Below are 20985 nucleotides of genomic sequence, written 5' to 3'. Positions count from 1 at the left end.
TTTTAAAGAAACTATACATAGCTCTTTGGGGCACAGACAGTCTCTTTGTTTTGAGTTTGTACAGTGTCTAGCACAAAGGGTTTCTCCTGGTCCATAACTGAAGCTCCTAGGCACCACCTCAATACAAATAATGACCTCGCATCCCGTAATCTCATTGAAATCAATGGCAATAATAAGCAGGTGTGCATGAAGCACTGTTCCCTTAGGCCCAAATCCAAATGTCAACGGGCTATGGACAGAGGCCATAAATTGTACACCTTTTAGGGGTAGGCTCTATAAGGTCTTCTAGGCTTTTATACAGTACCATGCATATCCGTGTATCATCAGTGCCCAATTCTGAATAATTTTCTTCTTTTTTTTTTAAATTCACATGCCAATTACAGCAGCCTGCCAGCTCCCACTAAATTACTGATGAGGTCCTCAGTGTCACAAAGTGGGAGCACAGTACTGCAAAGTTTCTGCCTAAGAACGGTTTTCAATACATCTTCCTTATGACAGACAATTACTTTAGGAAACCATCATCCTGGATGATACAATCTAGAAACAAAGGTCTACACACTACAAGAAGTGATAAATGTCAAAGGAGTACTTCATTTTTGCAGCAAAATGCAATCACCCCCACGCCCTCTTTGCTACTGTTTTAAGAATAACTCATCCATTATTCCCTAATGAGAGACATTTTTAATAAAAAGTTCTAGCCTTCCATTTGTTCTCCCCTGCAGTGATGAAAGCTGCAGTAAAGATAAAAATCATCTATTTCAGTGGGAAGAGCATTCCTCCTTAAACTTATGACATAGATAACTTTTAACACTGTGGTACTTCCCATTTACAAGGAAAGAAGTTGAGGTTTGGGGGCTTATTTAACACTACTATAAATAAAATGTTAATTCAGCCCTGTGTTCACGCGACAATATGCTATGCTTTGCACTAATGATAAAATCTGGTGCATTGTCAGATATACTGAAGACCATCTATTGCAGCAGCAGCTTCAGTCATTACAGAAAAAGCAAACTGGTGATGCTGTCGGTCTAAGACTCCTTGATTCATCCAATCACACTCCACTTTATACACACATGTAAACTACATGATTATAGACAGTCACACAGAAACACATACATCTGCATGCCTACACACAAGCACAGACATCCCCTTCCAGCTGCTACCTAGAATATACACTGGACCTCTAAGTACAGTAACTCCTCACTTAACGTTGTAGTTATGTTCCTGAAAAATGCGACTTTCAGTGAAACGATAGTAAGCGAATCCAATTTCCCCATAAGAATGAATGTGAATGTGGGGGTTAGGTTCCAGGGAAATTTTTTTTTTGCCATACAGGACAGTACTATAGTTGGGAGGTGCCCGCGCACCTTACCCCACAGAGGCACAGCCCACTGGCGCTGGAGACAATGAGGCAGGCAAGGAGGCTGAAGGTGCTATAGGCTAGGAGAAGCACGTGCCACAGTAGCAGCAGCTTCCCCTACTCTGCAAGCACCAGGGGTGGGGGGCTCAACCCTCGGCCCGCCCACTCCACCCCTTCCCCCAAGCACCCCTTCCCCCCTTTACTCCGCACTCCAAGTCCTCGCTCCTCCCCCCCTCCGTCCCCTGCCTCCTGCCCGCGGCAATCAGCTGGCTTGTGCCGTTCAGGAGGCAGGAGGGAGGAGCGAGGACATGGCGTGCAGGTTCCCCCTCCGTCTCCTCCCTCTTTGCAAGCACCATATTTCTCATTGAAGACTCTGACTGTGCAAAAAATAAAGTTTTTATCTTCAACTGTTTTGGAGTTATTTTGCCAGAAAAACCCCCACAACTAAAGTTTGTTTTTGTTTTTTAAAAAATCCCTCCACCTTCCCATCACTGCCTCACCCATAAAGGGAACTCACTTGAATTTTCCAATGAAATACAACTTTGGACCAAGTGTAAATCATGGAAATTTAAGATTATGAGCAGCTGAAAAGAGTAGCCTAGAATGGAAAGCCTTTCTCAACATTAAGCATTCGCTAATGACTAATGCTGTAAGAAGCTCAACACTTTATGGCAGAATCTGTAACTGGGTAAAACGTAGTGCTGGAAAATGTCTCTCCATTAGGAGGCAAAGAACAAAAGGTAACATCAACTCAACACGGGGAAAAGAAAATCATTTGTGAGGATGACAATAATAGATATTATTTCCCTTTTTTCCGTAGAAATGCAGTAACACAGCCCCATCCCTTTCGGTGCTCAGTCACTGGCTATGGGTGAAGGGCCAACATACCTCTCTCTGGGATAACTTCTGTTTATCAGCCTGTTTGACTTTGGGACTGTTAGCCAGCAGATGGCGCAGCTTCACATAGCTCTTCCATAGCTTTTGGTACCTGCAGGAAAGAACAGAAACCCCACCCCCACATCTTTGTCACATACTAGAAGTATACAACATGAGTGCCTCCTTGTTTGACCTTATGAACGGATTAGCTCTCACTAACAAAGTGGTAAACGATCCCTACTACTTCACTCTAAAAAGATATCTCTGATGGGTCACACTTCAGATGGGAGGCATTATGTGGCTTTGAATCAAAGCCTTTTTCTGATTCATATGAAAGACTCCTTTTCTTGATATGAGGCCCATATGTAACTTATAGCAAGACTAAATGCAGCCCTTATATTGTCCCCTCCACCTCCCCAAAAAAACGTTTCAGTCAAAGCAGAGGATAAAACTTCTCAATTTATGCACAGTATTTAAAAAAAAAATCATAGCAGAAGCAGACTCTCAACACAAAACACAAAAGCAAATACTTTTAAAATGAAGCAAAGGAGCAATCAAAGTATTTGCTTAATGATCTATTTTCTTCTATGTTTCGTCTGCGCAAATAGCACCAGTTTAGAGTGGTGGTTTAGTGTGAAGATCCCATATTCCTGATGCTCCATGAAATGGAGAGCAGCTATTTTACAAAAAGAACAGGAGTACTTGTGGCACCTTAGAGACTAACCAATTTATTTGAGCATAAGCTTTCATCCGATGAAGTGAGCTGTAGCTCACGAAAGCTCATGCTCAAATAAATTGGTTAGTCTCTAAGGTGCCACAAGTACTCCTTTTCTTTTTGCGAATACAGACTAACACGGCTGTTACTCTGAAACCAGCTATTTTACAGTTTCAGAATTCTCATCGCTCCAGCACACACCCCATCCCGTTTCTTGTTTACTGGAATCTGTTCCTAGCTATATCACTCCATCATTCTCCAGTGCATTTCCTCAGCCCTGGAGACTCCAGTGTCTGCTTGGTCTATAAAACAAATTGGAAACTGGAAATCTACAGGCTACTTCTACGCTATTTTCTTTTCATTTCAATACAGGATTCCAGCACCAGAACATTTTCAAAACAGATAATACATTTATCTGTCCAAAAAGAAAAATTAAATGACAAATAAACAAATCATCCTGCCAAGTAAACAAACAAACAAACAAACAAACCGAAAATCCACCAGATTTTTTTTTACCCCAAAAAAGGAGAGGCAGAGACTCCATGAAATCCACTAGGGACTTTGCTATTGCTACCAGTTTTGCATTGAAGGCACTCAGATACTACAGGGATGAACAAGGGAATAAGAAAATAATAATAATAAAAAAGATTGATTTATAACTGGTTTCACTTAGCTACATCAAAAACTTGGACAAGAAAAAACACACCAAATGGAACTTTTCTGAATACCTTAGTAATACGTATTTCACACAAAACATGAGGGCCTAGATTTATGAAGTCAACTTAGGCTCTGTCTATACTCTGAGCTAGGGGTGTGATTGCCCTGTTCACACACACATACTCACACTAGGTTTCATCGAGCAATAGCTCAAGTATAAAGAGCAGTGGAGCTGAGGTAGACCGGGTAGCTGCAGTAAAGGCACGGCTGATCCGGGACAAGGACACAGCCACCGGTTTCATAACATTTCTACCAAGTACATAATTTTATTATTACATGAATTTGACGTGCTCGCTTTGAAAATCTAAAATTGATAAAGGAAGTGCAGAACAGAATTACAATTCAGAAGAGGAAAAAGCAGCTACATTTCAGATTCTCTAGTTTATAAAAGCCAACTCCTGCTCCCATTCCCATTGCAGAAAATGGTAAGCTTGCCATCAACTTCAATAGTCATGTGACTAGGCCCTTCCTGAACAACAAACGAAAAACAGTAACTTTTTTTTTAAACATAAGCTTTGAGGAAAATTTCTTACTGAGGGTCTCCAGCATAACTGAGTTGAGCAGGCCGTATCCCGAAGTGAACAATAATGGGGAAAGTAATTACATCAGGGTTGAACTGCTCACGGTCCAGTTGATCAATACGAACTGAACTGGGTTTCTAGGAAAAAAATCAATACAGTTTATCTAATTAACAAGAGCGCTAGTGATATTTTATTGGATACATTATGATGTTGACCAGGAACTGACAAATGAATGACATCATTCTGAGAAGCAGAGAAGACTTTCAACATATTGAAATCAATGAGAGCGATATTTTAGCTATATAGGTAGAAAACCATTAATATATAATAATATGTGGCACTTACAAGGCTGAGCAATGTAAACTAATTGGTTATCACAACAACCCTGCAGTACAGGTATTATCCTGATTTACAGGGGAGGCGGAACTGAGATTTTGAGAGTTTCTGAGAATTTCACATGAATTGCTGAAGGCCAAACATTAAGTTGGTACCAGAGCCAGGATCGAATCCTGATACTTCTGACTACTATTCCTGTATTTGGTTCACTAGACCCATGTCACCTCTCTAATCTTGATTACCTAATGTAAGTAAAGACATGATTAGACCCATCCAATCACAGACTAAGTGGCATTAAAAATTGTAGCCTCACTCTTACAAAATGCTCCAAAGTCAATGTGTATAATGAGGAACACAGTTTTGAATAATGAGGAATACTTTGTCCCTTTTGCACTTGAAAACAGATCATTTTAAAGGAAAACTGTAGAAGGAAGTGATTTTCCCTGGACCTCTAAAAATGGAGAAAATGAGTAACTCCAGATCATTGCAGTTAACGTGCCGTTTGTACTGCTCTTTGTAGCATATGCAAAAACCTTAGCTTAAGTTCCACAGTTGAATCTCTCTGCACAAATATTTTCTCTGTTATCTTGCAAGCTCTTCTGTTATGTATGCAAACGATTTCCCACCTGGCAATTAGCTGTTTGGATGATGCTAAAGCTATCCAGTTCTCTGAAGTGTCTGAAAAGATACATTACTTAGAGTCGTCTTTATATTAAAACTGCCAATTTAGCAAAGAGCTTCCACATAGAAAAGTTACCTTATTTCTTATGACATTATTAGTTACTGAATGGCTATTACTATTACATAATTATATTCTTTTTAAAGTGTTTATAACAAATCATTCCCCAAAAAAGTGTTTTACAAACAGATACCAACTATATAGAGGGATCATTTCCCCCACTGGTGAAGTGCAGCCACTTCTGGAACTAAATGGTGAAAATGCTTGTCAGTGGACAGAATTATAATACTGACATGTAGGTTTTACCAGTCCAAGTGAAAATAAATGTTTATCAACTATCCTTTTTACATGATAATGGAAAATGAAACATTTCACTTGCCCATCAAAAAATGTAATCTTTAAAATTACTCCACCCATGCAAACAGGTGAAGACATTTTTTTAAGGCTTATATACATAATCATTTAGATGAGGATATGAAGAAGAAGAAAGCGATTTAAAAATGAAAACACAGGGAGGATTTTTAGGAGACTAAATGCTGTTTCTGGAACTGGAAGTTAACAAGGACAAGTCACTTTCAAAAAGAAATGGAATAAGTTTATGATCTTTTTGCTTTTTTATGATCCATGAAGGCAACTTTGAAAGGTTTTTATTTATTAAAGTAAGTTGTTTTTTTTCTGATTCCCCCCAAGCATTAGAAACTCAGGTCTTTTCTACCCTGCTTTTGCTGGAAGACATCTGAGAAACTGGTAGAATAAGGATATCATGGGTACTAAGGAAACTATACCTGATTAACAGAATAAAAATCTCAAACGATCAAAAACATTTTGGCCAACCTTTTTGAATTTGGATGCCTACAGTTTAGACACCTAAGTTACAGTAGCTTGCAGGTGCTTCCACTGAAGTCAATGGGAAATCAGCACCTTCTAAAAATCACACCACTTTTATTTAGATACTTAAATATAGATACTGAGGCCTAACTTGAGGCACCTAACTTTGAAAGTACATTGGTTTGTGATTTGTTTCTGAATTAAACAGACGTTAACAAATGCCTGATAAATAATTCTCACAACAGAACTCTTTGTGAAAGACTCAAACCCCTTCTCCTTCAATTTCAGGCTGAGAAAGATCCACATCCAACTGTCTGGTTTCTCAAGTAGACCTCCAGCAAAAAATATGGATGACCGCACTTGATATTTATAATATTTCTAAAGACAAAAAACATTTGAGACCTTATTCATACAGTACATCATTAAGAAGCAAAGAGGACACAACCAAATTAGTCTTCTCCTTTCACAGTTATATTTCTTAGGAAGAGGGCCTGGTCTATACTAGGAAATTAGATCTGTATAACTACGTCGCGCAGGGGTGTGAAAAATCCATACCCCTGAGAAATAGAGTTAAAGCGACCTAACCCCCAGCATTAAGTCAACAGGAGAATTCTCTTGTCGACCTAGCTACCACCTCACAGAGAGATGGATTACCTCATCCTATGCAGAAGTCCTCCCTTTGGTGTAGCTGGTGTCTGCACTGAAGCACTACAGCAGCATAACTGCACCAGTATAGCTGCGCCACCACGGTGTTTTACGTGTAGACAAACCCCAATACTATGAGATCACTGAATGACCACAAATGGTCATGAACTTGGTTTGAACATCTCATCCAAAACATGGAATCTCCAGCAACACAGCACTACTTTGAAGCATACAGACATGTTGATTCAGTACTGATAGACAGGAAAGAGGTGCTGTTTTTCCCATCCAAATATTGATCAAGCCAGACATTTGCCTATCTTAAAAAATCTGATGACATTGCAGGTGGGGGTGGTATAACTGTATAGAATATGCATTTATGTTCGCTTGAAGAGAAGCAGGATTTGTAAAAGAAAGATTAAAGTATTACGTATTGGATTAAAATTTATGGATTAGCTTTTCCAAACCAAATTTGAGAAACTAAGAAAACGACATGAATATATTAAATTGTAAAATAATGCTTGTCTACTGTTACTTCTTTAAAGTCTAAATCTAAATGTAAAAAGATTTACGCCTATCATAATATTTCTCTTCTCCATGTAGCATATTTATTCTTCAAATTTTAAAATAATCCAGTTTTTCTCTATCTTTTTATTTCCTCCCAGCAGGAATTCTTATTTCACAAACGATATTGTGAAGAAAAACAGCAAAATAAATGTTTACTTTTTTATCTTTACAGTGTTTTTACTTTGCTGTATTAAGTTGACAAAAACTGAATTTAAGAGACGTCATTTTCTAAAGCATTGTTTCATATTGTCTTCACAATAAAGTTGAATCTTCTGATCAAATAGGGGATAAAATGCATGGAAGATACTCTCATACTCCATTTCTCACTTACTTTTACACTCAGGGCATGTAGTAATCACTTAAAAAAAGCCACATACTAAGAAAAAACAAATTGTCACAACCTTTTTGAAAGAAAAAATGGGCACTAATGATCTCTTCCCTTCATGGTATTAAAATACAACAATAACATTTTAAGGCATAGGGAATTGCCTTTATGTATTTGTATACCCATACCAACACCATTCATCCCATAAAGTTTCCTTCCAGAATGTCAAGACTGGATAGTTAAGTACTCGAAGTTAATGTTACACATGCAAACTCAATGCCCTTGTGCATATGCTTTAAGTACATGAGTACATACTATTTCTTAAATGATACATTAGTACCATATATTTTTTCTACAAGTTTACATATAACTACAGCTTCTGTTTTTTGTGTTTATTAATTTCATTTTCTGCTGATTATTTTAGAAATTTTTGAGTTTTACATAGATATCCACAAAACAGGTGCTTCCAGGGCTTTCTCTTTGTATTTAAAAATATGTATATAATATACATTACTCACTTCAGTAGTGTGTACTCTAATCTGTAATTGTTTTGTAATGTTCCCACGTGCGTTTTAACATAGCACTGTTTCAAACAGCACTAGATTCTGCACACTAGAGAACCTTTAGTGCATACCAACACGGTCTGCATGGATCGATTAATGCGCAACACATTTGTGTGCTTCAGAAACCATACCCCCATCGTCTGCATTACTGCTCTGTGTAGACAAGACCTTAGATACCAGGAATCATTTCTGGTGTTTTTCCAGTTTGTACTGGATAAACGTCAGACTCTTTTTCATTTTGGGGGGGGTGTTTTATCCGTGTTTCTTGATTAACAATGGAAATCAAAAGCCCTGCATGCAACAAGAAGGAATAGATTTTCAGCTAGTTCAAATCAGTATAGCTCTACTGAGTCAATGAAGCTATTCCAATTCACACCAGTTGGGAATCTGGGCTATAGTGACCTCCATTATTGTATATTACTCTTGTGTGTCAGAGTCCATGACATTTACTATAGGCAGCACTAGTGTTAAGGCTGCCTAATACTTTCGGTTATAAGATCCTGTTTTCAATTGCTTATAACTTTGCCAAAATTTAACCATTTGGGCTGAAATTTTCCATGCTGAGAATCTGCCACAGACTGATTTTTTTATTTATTTTTGATTTTTTAAAAAGTTTCAGCAAGAACAGTTCTCCTAGAGCGAGGTTAAGGAAAATACATTGTTCTGCCCACATTAAAAATATCCTTACAATTATTTTACTGAGAAACTCTAGTACCGCCCTACTTTGAAACAGGAACTTGAAATTTGGCAAGAAAGTTATGCTGGCTACATCAGAGATATGCTTTTTCAGTACACAGAATGGACTGTGTCTGGAACTGATTCAGGGTTTTGTAGTAAAGGAGGCTGTTGTCTGTAAAACCCTGCCTCATTTATTGCAGACATTGATAGGAGAACAAGGCAGAGCATTTCCATAAGAAAAAGAGTGGTCTTGTGATTGAGGAAGTTGAATGCCACCCTAGACAATCAGACTCTAATCCTGTCTCCGCCACTGAGTGATGTTGAGCCGGTCATTTAAACCAACGTTTCAAAGGCGCCATTAACTGTGTGTTCTTCATTTTCTGGGTGCCCAACTGACACATGTGGGGTCAAATTTGCAGAAGCGCTGAGCATTCACAGCAGCAATTGAAGTTGATTAAAACTGTGTTTTCAATGTATAAAGTGATATAAAAAACCCTAGTACTCTGAAAATACCAGGCCATATGTGTTTCAAGTTGGGTACTCAACATTAGTAGACAGTTGATAATTTTGGCATTACTATCTCCTGACCTCAGATCTCCACGTGTGAACTAGGGATGATACCACCACCTAATATCACAAAGATGTTCCGAAAATAAAGTAATTACTGTCAGTGAAGCACTCAATAAGAAAATTAACAATTCTGTATTCAGTGCAGAGTTGGTTGGTGTACATTAAATAAGGCCTGGGGCCACACATTAATGAAGGAAGATAAAAGGAATTATTGAATAACTACCCACCCTCAGAATGAAGCAGGGGTGCTCTGGATAAATAGTATGTGATCGTGTAATTAAAGATCATCATAATACATATGCACAAAGGGAACAAATTTGAAATTGCAATGTTTTAAACAGGTGCAACCCCATGTACACATTGATATGTTGTTAGTCTGTAAACCTGCTCTTGCACATCACCCAGTCTGCCAAAGAATAGGGCACCAAGTGTGAACTTCGTACAGGTGCTGGATCAAGTGAATTCACTCCCAGATATCTATCATATTTTGCATCCCCAAATTTTTTTACATTTGGCATACTTTCAATACAGTTACTCCAAGAGCACTGAGATTAAAGGATTCTTGTTCATCCCTCTGGATTCCTTCTCCCTTTCCAATTTAGCCTGCACCGAACTCATTGAACCACGATCATAGTGCATGCCTGGTTTGTTTATAAATTAAAAATGTTTGCAGTACCATGCCAGGACTGGTAACGATCATTCCTTTGCATTCTTCTGCATATTTCTGCCATTCCAGCTCTTCCCACTGAAGCATATTGGCAATCTCCTCCTCTGGGACTAAAGGTTTGTTGCATCGTAACAAATAGAGTAGGATCTGATGCATTGACAGCACTTCTTTCCCTCCATCTTAAAAACAGATTAAAAACATTTATTAAAAATATCCCTCTCTTCAAAGCGTTATTAAAGGAAAATAATGCATAAGTAGTAAAATGTTCAGACGGGTTAAATAAAGTGCAAACTGCCCAAATAATTAACTAATAGGAACACAAACATTTTATTGATGAATAATGCACATGCATAAGCACCTCAACTAGAAACAACAACATTAATGGTAGAAAGAATAATAGCTTAATCTTTCTCAAAGCCTCAAGTTAACTTAGTTGGCCGAAGAGCTTTAAAATCTGCATGTAGAACCCTAAGTTATATAGTCCAGTTACTTTCTGCCTGTTTACATTTTATCATTTCCTTTTACAACAATAGTTTTAAACCATTTAGACATTATGTGGCTTTCTGGAGGAACATTCAAGAATTTTATGAGACGTTTATGGATGCATGCAATTAGTTATCCTGGCATTATGGACTAATATTCAGTGTTTATGTGCTGCACCTGCAGTAATGAAGACTAACGAGTAGCCTGGGCTCATGCTGAGTTATTGTCTCTGGATGAACCAAGTATATGTGAACACTAACTACTTCTGAAACGTGAAGAAATGCACACTGCCAAGATTGCGTTTTGTGACAAGTATAAAAAGCACCCTGACTTGGACTAGGCAGTCAATCGTGACTGTGAGGACCACAAAAGTAGAGATTAATTCATAATGGTCCTGTCAAGCATTTTATTGAGGAGCTATGCACCACTCAAATTCTACATGTAAACTTGTTTGTGTAGGAAACGTTTGGATAGAAGATGAGGCATGCTACTAAGATTCCTTCAGATACGAGACTCTCAAATCCTTTCCTTAAACGAAAAGAGTTTAATCTGTAAATATGGTGACATCATTAAGTGAAAGGATTCATCATTACAAAGAAGCAGAAAATTTCAGTCCATTTCCCTTCCAGAAGCTGGCCTGTTCTGTATGTCACAGTATGCTATCTGAAACATTAATAGGGTCTTGTGCAAGGAGATGAGCAGAAACTAAGGGCTAAAAATATTCTGGTGAAAATGCTATAGGACAAAGACTGCAATAATATTCTGAGAATCCTATGGAAAGTCTTCCTGAATCACCACGTCAGGGGGGTACAGTTTAAACCTCCAACCAATATAAACAAGTAGGCAAGTGATTCTCCAATTCCAACAGGGTTAGATCGTTGGAGTAAAGAAAATACTAGGATTGTGGACGGTCAGGAACATGACCTACCCTAGTAATCTTCTAGAAGACTTTCTTCAGTAGAATTACCTTGTTCTAAATTCCAATACAAAACTCACAACTGGGAAACATATCCAAACTCCCTTTGTAATGACAGACTACTCTTAAGAGCTACAGCAGACTGAATGAGCTACAGTGGCAGCCTAAAATGCAAAAACAACTTCTTAATTTGAAAATATTCCCTTTATAAAGGACCCATTTGACCTCACCTGGCAACAACTAATTTATTTAACTTGGCAAGAGGTAGCCCCTGAGCAACAGCAGCTAGGTATGTACACCAAATTGCTTACTTTAACAAACATGGGGCTAATGAAGTTACAAGAGTCTATGATGTGGTCTAAGCCAAAGACGATGGTACTGGACCCAGTTCTGAAATCTGGCCTCTTTTAGGCTTTTCCAGTGTTCATGGTCAAAATCATTCATGTTTGTGGACTCCCTCTCTGCTGACCATGATCCCAAAGAAAATCAAATACTCCATAATGTATGTTTCCCTGATATTCTGAACAATTAGGTACAGTAGATTACCGCTCTTCACCTCTGAGGCCCATGGCACTGCGCAAATATGACTTGATTAGCTCAATGCTCTGAGCCACACAATGCCTGCCATCTCAGCCAGCCCATGCAGACATTGTGACTGTATCTCTTTAACTCTGTTTGAAAGACATAAGACAAGAAAATGGGTGGGGGGGGGGGGGCGGGAGGAATCGAACAACTCATCCCTATATCTCTAAGAAGGCAGTGGATGAATGTATGGGGATCTATTGCACCAATATCTTCAAAGAAGAACTATAGATAAATAATATTCTGCAAATATACTGAGGACGATGGATTCCCACTCTGTAGAGATTAAGACGCCCCAGGAATGATAATATACACTCACAATCAGAAAGGGATAAGATGCCTCACAATGTAGAAACACCAGTTTAAGAGATACACCCCAAAAACAACCAACCAAACCTAGCAAGATAGAACTAGAAAACTTCTAATCTAGAAATAGGTTACACACTTCACATAGGTCAAATCTATTTTCATTTTGTACTAAGATCAAATGATGACCCAGAGCCACATGTGGCCAATTTTGCAAATCGCCTGAAAAGAACTGAACTGATGTTTGCCACCAAACATCATACATTTGCTTTTGACTGAATACAATTTTAAGATGCAGGCCTGCTAAGGAACAACAGTGATAGATGCAGTCTGACAGCTTTTAATATCCTGACTGCAGAGGTAAGCGAAACCATGTTTGAAGCTGGTTTAGTTACAACTACGTTTAAAATTTCAAATATGGTTCAAATCTCAATGTAGACAGGGTCTTAGGCATGATTCTCCTTAAGTCAGATTGTTTCATGCCACATCTGCACTCTTAGTCAAAAAGCTGGAGGTACATTCTTAAAGGCTATTATTTGGAATAGATTAAGACCAAAAGCCATTCTACTTTATCCCTTGGTACTTACAATAAGGTGGATCAGTCACTAACGCCTGAAGCTCACTTGTTCAGCAAGCTGAAATCATTGCTATGTAAAATAAACCCTTCTGCTAGAAGTGTCTGTGAGAAGTACTTCAAATTGAGATTTTTTGGGGGACAATATTAATAATCATGTGCCACCAGAAGCAGTCTAGAGGGACATACTAAATGCAAGATGGCCCTTAGTCCTGTACTTGGAGGGAAGAGCAGGAGAGGAGTTTACTTTCTACAAGGTCACAGAAAACCAAAATGGCAAATAAACTGAGTGCTGATGTCTGTATACAAGAATGAGGCAAAAAATAGAAAGGAAAGCAGAAGTTTTTGAGTGAGGCAAGCAAAAGGATCCGCCAGGGTCTATTCACACTAGACTGAAAAGCTTTTACACTTGAATGGTATATGTTCTTGCAGACTCCTCCTGAGACGTTGGAGAGCTTGAGACACTTAAGTACCTCTTCCATCTCATGAGCCGTGCTGAAATAAGTGCTAGGCTGGGATGGAAAGAGGTGTCTTGGTTCTGAGTGACCAGCCATGACTAGGCTATAACTTTATGGGATCAGGTAACTATTATCTCCAGGAGGAGAAGAAACCTGGTGTCTTTGTACCGCTAAGGAGCAATTAAACTTTTGTCATTTGAAGGATCAGTGGTTAAATGTATGTGAACACCTTTTCCTAAAGGATGGAGAAGTACTGTCCCTGTGGTCTATACTCCTCTCCTCCACACAGCTACCAGTAACCCTTATTTAGGAGGTAAAGCAAACTTTATGTGACATTAGGTCTCTGAATAGCCAAAATAAATAGAGGACTAATCTCATACCAAGAATATTTCTGTGGAAATGATTCTCCTGGAAGAACCAGAGGTAGATCTTCAACTGGGATGTATTTTCATAGCTCCACTGAAGTTATGAAAAAGTATACCAACGGAGGATCTTCCCCCAGATATTGTGGGTGGGGGAAACCCCTAAGTAGGCTTTGCATACAAGAGCAGACACAGTCCTTTCTCCACCAAAGACTGTTCCTTGGCTTGAGGGTTGGATTAAAGCAGGTCAGACTGATGTTTTTTCTCCTCTGGTGATTCACATGTTAATGCTCCAGAATCCCAGCTTCCATTTAAAAAAAAAAAAAAATCAAGTCTCTAGCTCTTTTGACTGCAAATAAAACTTTCACATTGAGGACCAAGTACAAACCAATGAAGTGATTCTGCCTGAACCTTCAGTCCATGTGAAGACATTGCTCTGAGGCCCATATAAATGGTTCTTTCTTGTTTGAAGAGATGCATAGGAGTTTGGAAGCCTAATTTTCAACCAACCACACGATATAAACTTACCTGGAAGAAACCTCACAAACCGTGGCATGAAATGAAATCTTGGACAACAAGAATTGTTTTCAAATGAAGGACCTTAAATAAGAAAATTAATAATAAGAAAATAAGAAAAAGAATTAAGCCTCTGAAAACATATTTGCAGAGTATTTGTATAAACAGAGGGTAAAGTCCTGGTTCTACTGAAATCAGTGGAAGTTTGACTTCAAGAGGGCCACAGTTTCACCCAGAATATCTAAGTGCTTGGTGAAATTAAAACACAGCACGGAAAAAGGGGAAGTAGAAATAATGTACTCTTTGGTCCACTATATAACAGAAATGTCCATGTGGGCAGCAAGAAGAAATTCTGCTTGTATAATCAATGCATTACAAAAAAATTCTATAAAAACACAGGAATAAAGAATTTGCTTTTGTTTTGCTTTTGTCTTCATTCCAATTAGTTTGTTCCAATAATAGTACTTATCTTTATACAGACTAAGGAGAAAAAAAATGTTCTATGTTATTGTGACTTCCTCCTTTCCAATGATATCAGTTAAAGCTTCATGTGAAAAGGAAAGCCCAAAATGGTATGTGACTTACAATTTTAAAAAGTAAAGGACAGTACAATCAAAGCCAGTAATACTTAATCCAAAACCCAGACTATGAAAGATATTCAACAACTAACCAAAGGAAGCACACGCAAAATATTAAACGTATATGCATCTCTGTGTTACAGCAAGCATTAAATAAATCTTCATAGGAAAAGCCAAGTACCAAAATATATTTACATATTTTAAAGTGAAGTTCTTCTGAAACTTCTCTTGTTTTAGACTGAGCAAAAGTTTTAACTCTGAAATTTTGTTGTATCACAGTCTTAAAATGTATGTATATTTCCACATATCCTGGTAAAATTTTCAGCTCTAATGACAGCTCAGTAAGCATAGGAATACTATGTGGCTGCCTATATGACACTATTTTGTAGTTTCATTGTACTATAGGACAAATGTCTTTAGTCTGTGAGCTTGTCAGGGCAAAGACAGCATCCTGTTTGACACCAGACAACAAAGCCTCACGAACACATTATTGTGCAATATACATAATATAATTAACAGCTCATTAAAAACAAAAATCATGTAGGAGTAATTAAGGAAGTGTTAAATGTCTTACCCAAGAGACCTGGATGACAACTCTGAGTACTGTTAGTTTCTATACACCCACTATAACGAACCCTGATAAATGGTTTGCTCTTGGTAAAAGCAAACTGGAAACTTATCCATACCATTTAAAATTGCAAACATACAATTTTGCTACTTCAAGTCCTCCTTTTAAACCAAAGCATGCTTTAAAACCTAGGCATAATTACTGAATTCATAAAGAACATTTAATATTTCTTTGTGTGTATATTTTTAACTGTACAGTTACCTATAAGATTCCAGTCATAGAGTTCCAAAATATCTCTGAATAGATACAAAGAGAATAATTCAAGTCCTCTCACACAAAAATTCTGGAAAAGAAAAAGGCCAGAATATCATTATTCAAATGTTCAACAAATAAATAATACAATTTGGAGACGATACTGCTCAATGATTAGTAAATCTTTAGGCATATGACTGTCTGTTATTCATTTAAGCATCACGTAGCATTTGAGGGCTCTTCTGAAAGCATGTTAATGCATATTAAGTGTTCTTTATTAAAGGCCCAAATCCACACTGGAGACAGATATTATGAGTTCAGGATTGCAAGATAATTTACTATGCACCAAAAGCCTTTCACCTGAATAAGTTAAAGAGATGATATATTTATTACAAACACCTCTCTCGTAATTCCCCACTCCTGCATTTTCTTGCTAAAAAGCTTATAAATCATCAATGGTGATATCACCACCACTCCCTAAGCAACAAATAGTACAACACAAATTGAGGATTATGATCTTAAGAGCAGAGAAATTCCTCAGCTCAACTGGGAAAGAAGCCACGCTAGTTTTCAGCCACGAACAAGGAGACTGTGTCTTAAAAACACTATTTCAGGTCAATACAAATTATATAAAATAACAGCTCAAGTCAATATGAATTGTATGCATATGAAGCCAACCAAAAATTCCAAACCCAACAAAATCTCTTTGGCAAGGGTGCCTTGTTAAATAAGGTTTGCAAGCAGTGCCACAAGCACAGACAATTGACTAGGACTCCACAAAGACAAGTTCCTTATTTTGGTTGCTGTCCTTTTATTACTTTAAATCAAGATTTGGAGACAGCACAGTAGATTCAGTATCAGGAAGTTAATCACACTGAGATCCATATTTAATCTTGTTTTGGAATTTTTGGCCTCTTGCATATATTTAGATAAATCTACTGCTGAGCGACAGAAAAAAGAAAAAGAAAAAATATGTAAATATATGGGACTAAACTAAACATTGATCCTATCTTAGTAGTTAATATGCAGGGTGAATCTACACCTAGACATGACGTTCCACTGCAGCAATTTACTCCACAAATTTAGCTTAATCAAAAACCATCTTAATACAAACCACATTATAAACTAGAATTTTTTTTTGTATTTGTAGGGATTTTTTTTTGCATCAGTTTAGATTAAAAGACAGCCCTGCTCTAGTGACCAGATCTCAAGGCTGGGAGTCAAAAAAAGTCAAATACTAGTCTTAGGGCTAGTCTACACTGGCAACACTAAAGCGCTGCCATTGTAGCTTGTGTGGTCGTGGCAGAACACTGCAAGAGAGCTCTCCCAGCGCTCTAAAAAAAACCCACCTCCACGAGGGGCGTAGCTCCCAGCGCTGGTGCACTGTCTACACTGGTGCTTTACAGCGCTGAAACTTGCTGCGCTCAGCGGTGTCTTTTTTCACACCCTTGAATGAGAAAGTTGCAGCGCTGTAAAGTACCAGTGTAGACAAGCCCTTAGTTCTACCACTCATTTAAATGGCAAACCACCACCTTATTATGCCTCAGTTTCCCCATTTGTAAAGTCGACAGATACTTACCTTATTTCACAGGCACATTGTCTGAAATATATTCGTACAGATCTTTGAAAAGTTCAAAGAGGTATGGCTAAAGCTGAGTATTCTCAATTTCATTTTTCAATACATAGTGTTCTAGATATATGCTTAAAGCTTTATGTAGAAATCATAGGTTTCCATTCAGCTATACATTCAGAGGGTGCATGAGGCTAGATGCGACACAGTTAATCCTTTAAACACATCAACAATTCATAACCTAAACTGATCTCTTGACTAATTATCCCCCTTACCTCAGGCATCATCTCTTCAATGAAATGAATAGTATAGTCAATGTTAAATCTGATTACTTTACATAGAGGAATCTGGAAGGAAAACAGAACAGAAGTTCAGTTTGAAAGGACATATGGTGCTGACTGCATCACTCCTACAATTTTGATTCCTAAGAATTTCCATCTGATGAAAAGGGCATTCAGTAAAACTGTTGCCTTGGTGAGTTCACACAAAGTTTGGGGCAGGAGGGACAGAGAGAAATAGATGACTATAATAACTCTGCTTGTGAAATAACACAGGACTGACAGGAATCATTGGTCAAACAATGCCATCTACTGGAGACTACGTTTTGTTCAGCAAAAGCAAAATTCAGTAACCAACAGATCTCTCTTCTCCCATTTTGAAAATGTTGTATCTGTAGATTAATTTATTGTGCATCGTAGAGGGTGCCAGACTGGTCCAGTGACCCAGAGGCAAAGTGTTTTTAGCCCACTATTAATTCTATTAGTCTTAAAACATCTTTATGTAATGGGAGCATGACACAGGGACTTGCAGTACAGATTTATAGGTTTACACAAAATAGAGCTAAAAACCATGTAAGGGGGAACTAGACCAACTGGTAAGCCAAATATTTAATGAATTTTTAGTACATAAGCTTGCGAAGTCCACAGACTGCCCCCCCCCACCACCCTGCTTCTTTTAGAGGGACAATGTCAACCTGGTTTTTTTTTAAATTGACCAATTAAAAAAAAATTGCTACAATACCCTTGGAAAATATTTTTCCAATCTCCCTGTCAAAATATTACAGAACTTTTTCTATTCTGCTGCTACTGCTTATTATTATGAGGGTCTTTACAGGAAAAGAGAGTGGGCAGGCTCGAGATATCTACCACACATGCTTGGGCCAAACTCTCCATTTCTCCTTCACCTTCATTTTTGTCTGCAGCCCCTTCAGTTTCAGCTTTACTGCAGCTGTTACTAGTAAATATACCACCTCTCTCAGATCAGGGCATGAGACATATGTCATAACGCTAGCACATAAGACAGGAAATGCAACTGACTGTATACAAAATGCTGTCAAACACATGAAGTAAACACACCGAAAAGAGAGAAAAAAAAATGTTTTTCCTGTAATCTCCATCAGTTATAGGTAGAGACTTTTTGGGAGGAGAGAGGAGAGTGCTGGGATGAATTTTCATATGGAAACATAGTCTTCAAGATGATGGCATGCTTTTAAAGGTTTTTTTCTTTCTTCCCCTCATTAAAAAAGAACCTTATCACATCCCAGTAATCACAAGAATTGTATAACAAACCAGGACTCCTGTATAATACAAAATGGGGGGGGGTATGATGGAGGGGATGGACAGGATTGCAGTTTTGTGCTTTCAAGGGATTTTTGAACAGCCAGTTTTAACTTCAATTGTGAAAAATACTTTGTCAATTTCTTTTTAGGTTTGTAAAACTCACTACTAAGACTCTACTCATGTGTAGTACTGAAATATTAAAAGAATATTTAAATTACACTTTCAATCATTAGTAGTGCCATTTCCACTGATCTTAAAATTTAGCACCTATACCATACAGCTTTACAGTTTGGATTCTGAAGGTTTTGATGCAAAAAGCAAGCAGGCAATCCACTACACACACAATTGCATGTCTTGCTAGTGAGCCATGATAGAACTTAAATTCTTGCCATTTTTAAGCCAACATGGCTGAAGCTTTCACTGTCCCTGCAAATATAAGAGACCACCTCATAATGATCAATGATTCATGAAACTGAAGCAATTTAAGGCCCCGATCCTGCAAGGGATCTCTGTACCTGCAAAGAGGAAAGCTGAATTCAATTCACAGGTACAGTACAAGTTCCTGTCTGCATACATCTGCTTGCAGCACCGTGGCCCTGGGCTTACGCTCCCTTCCTCCCCCCAAAAATACACAGCTCTCACTAATGTTAATCTTTAGGCTATATCTATTAAGTATAGTTGTTGCTAGGAAGATTCCAGATGTAACCATCTTTGTAGACATTCCCCCCGTTACGAACTTATTTATTCAGAAACAAAAACCCCTACAGATTACCAATATCAAATTAAAAATATGACAAATCCTCTTTCTTCAAATGTATTTGATACTGGATACCTTTCAATAGAAATTAAGAATTTGGATATTAAGACATGTTACTCAATGTTTGGGGAAAAAATAACAGTCACATTTATTTCAACAATGCTTTAAAATATCTTGAGAGCCTATTTATTTTCCAACAGCTGTCTAAGGATGACCAAGTCAGGACTTTCTGGATCAGCTGCTTAACAGCCAGGACTATTTCCATTTGTCTTCTGTGCAGAATAAAGAGAGCAGAAAAGGGATTCTTTAAACAGGTGACCAACTTCCAAATAACTAGGAACAAGTTTCCCAGGCACAGCTGCACTTAAAAAAGCTGGAAGAATGCTATTTGTTGAATAATGGATTCAAAGAATAACGCTGTAATAAAGCTGGTTGAATAACTTCACACAAATGATGCATTATTCATTGAACATCTATGATTTGACATATCATTTTATCTAATATTTGTCCAGCTCGACTAATAAAGCAGCTTTGTTACAGAGCTGCAGGGTGCAAGTGAAGCCTCCTCAGCTATACAAATTTGTCTCATTAAAATATTTTGTTATATTATCTCCAACCTTGCAAAGAACCATGTGGATGCTACACTTAGCCATCTGCTATTTATCAAGCATATCCTGAAATGCCTCTGAAATGGCAATTCCCCCATAATTGCTGTCAAAAGCCTTACAGTGCAGCAAGAGCATTCTCCTTGTGAAGACCTTTCCTATCTACTCTCCTGCTGATATCAGAAAAGACTGTGTGGTGTTGCTCTATGACCATATGTCTGCAATGAACAGTAGCAATCTGTCAGAATTATCACTTGCTGCTGACCGTTTTCATGCAGTTAGCAAAAAGCGTACAGGAAGAGAACTGCAAGTGAGGCTCCAGTAGTTTTGTGCCCAAAACACACAAGCTCCACAATCGAAGTAGGTTGAACATCTTCAGGTATCAGCTCATACAGGGCAGTGTGATTCTCTTTGCCTCTGGAGGAAGAATTTTCTGTAACACATGTTGTCTGTAATTCTCCATGCCATGCTTGACTTAGAGTGGACTTGTATTCTAAAGAAAAGGTGGTTCCTTTATCCTTAGTAATAATACCTTCCCAAATAAAAATGCTTAAGTGTTTTTTTCTGCTCCATGTCCCCCAAAGTGAAAATGGAGGGACTGGTGAGAAAACCTATCTGACAAATTGCCTTGAACACTTACACTACATCAACAGGAGAGCTTCTCCCATCGGCGCAGGGGTACTCCACTTCTCTGAGGGCAGTAGCAATGTCAACAGGAGAAGCCCTCTTGCTGACACACAGCATTGTGTACACCAGGGATTAGATGTACACTACGCCCTGGTCTACATTACAGAGATAGGTTGATGCAAGGCAGCTTATGTCAACCTAACTCTGTAAATGTCTACACTAAAACTT

General features: G+C 38.1%; 1 protein-coding gene across 6 annotated transcripts in view; it reads right to left on the bottom strand.

The window, feature by feature from the left end:
• Positions 1-20985, bottom strand: part of DROSHA (drosha ribonuclease III) — a 99195-nt gene that overhangs the window by 52807 nt on the left and 25403 nt on the right. For 4 of the 6 annotated variants that reach the window (XM_073332262.2, XM_073332264.2, XM_073332259.2 and 1 more), the window contains exons 10-15: positions 17485-17556; positions 15649-15730; positions 14254-14325; positions 10054-10223; positions 4202-4326; positions 2249-2348 (exon numbers count right to left, since the gene is read on the bottom strand). In XM_073332262.2, the coding sequence (XP_073188363.1) occupies positions 2249-2348; positions 4202-4326; positions 10054-10223; positions 14254-14325; positions 15649-15730; positions 17485-17556 (621 nt within the window). The remainder of the gene's footprint in view (positions 1-2248; positions 2349-4201; positions 4327-10053; positions 10224-14253; positions 14326-15648; positions 15731-17484; positions 17557-20985) is intronic. The other 2 variants (XM_073332261.2, XM_073332263.2) reach the window with 2 other exon arrangements.

The sequence above is a fragment of the Lepidochelys kempii genome, chromosome 2 (assembly GCF_965140285.1).
Source record: "Lepidochelys kempii isolate rLepKem1 chromosome 2, rLepKem1.hap1, whole genome shotgun sequence".
In the NCBI taxonomy this organism is placed as follows: domain Eukaryota; kingdom Metazoa; phylum Chordata; order Testudines; family Cheloniidae; genus Lepidochelys; species Lepidochelys kempii.
The sequence above is the reverse complement of the archived record's forward strand: the minus strand, read 5'-3'. Positions and strand labels throughout refer to the sequence as shown.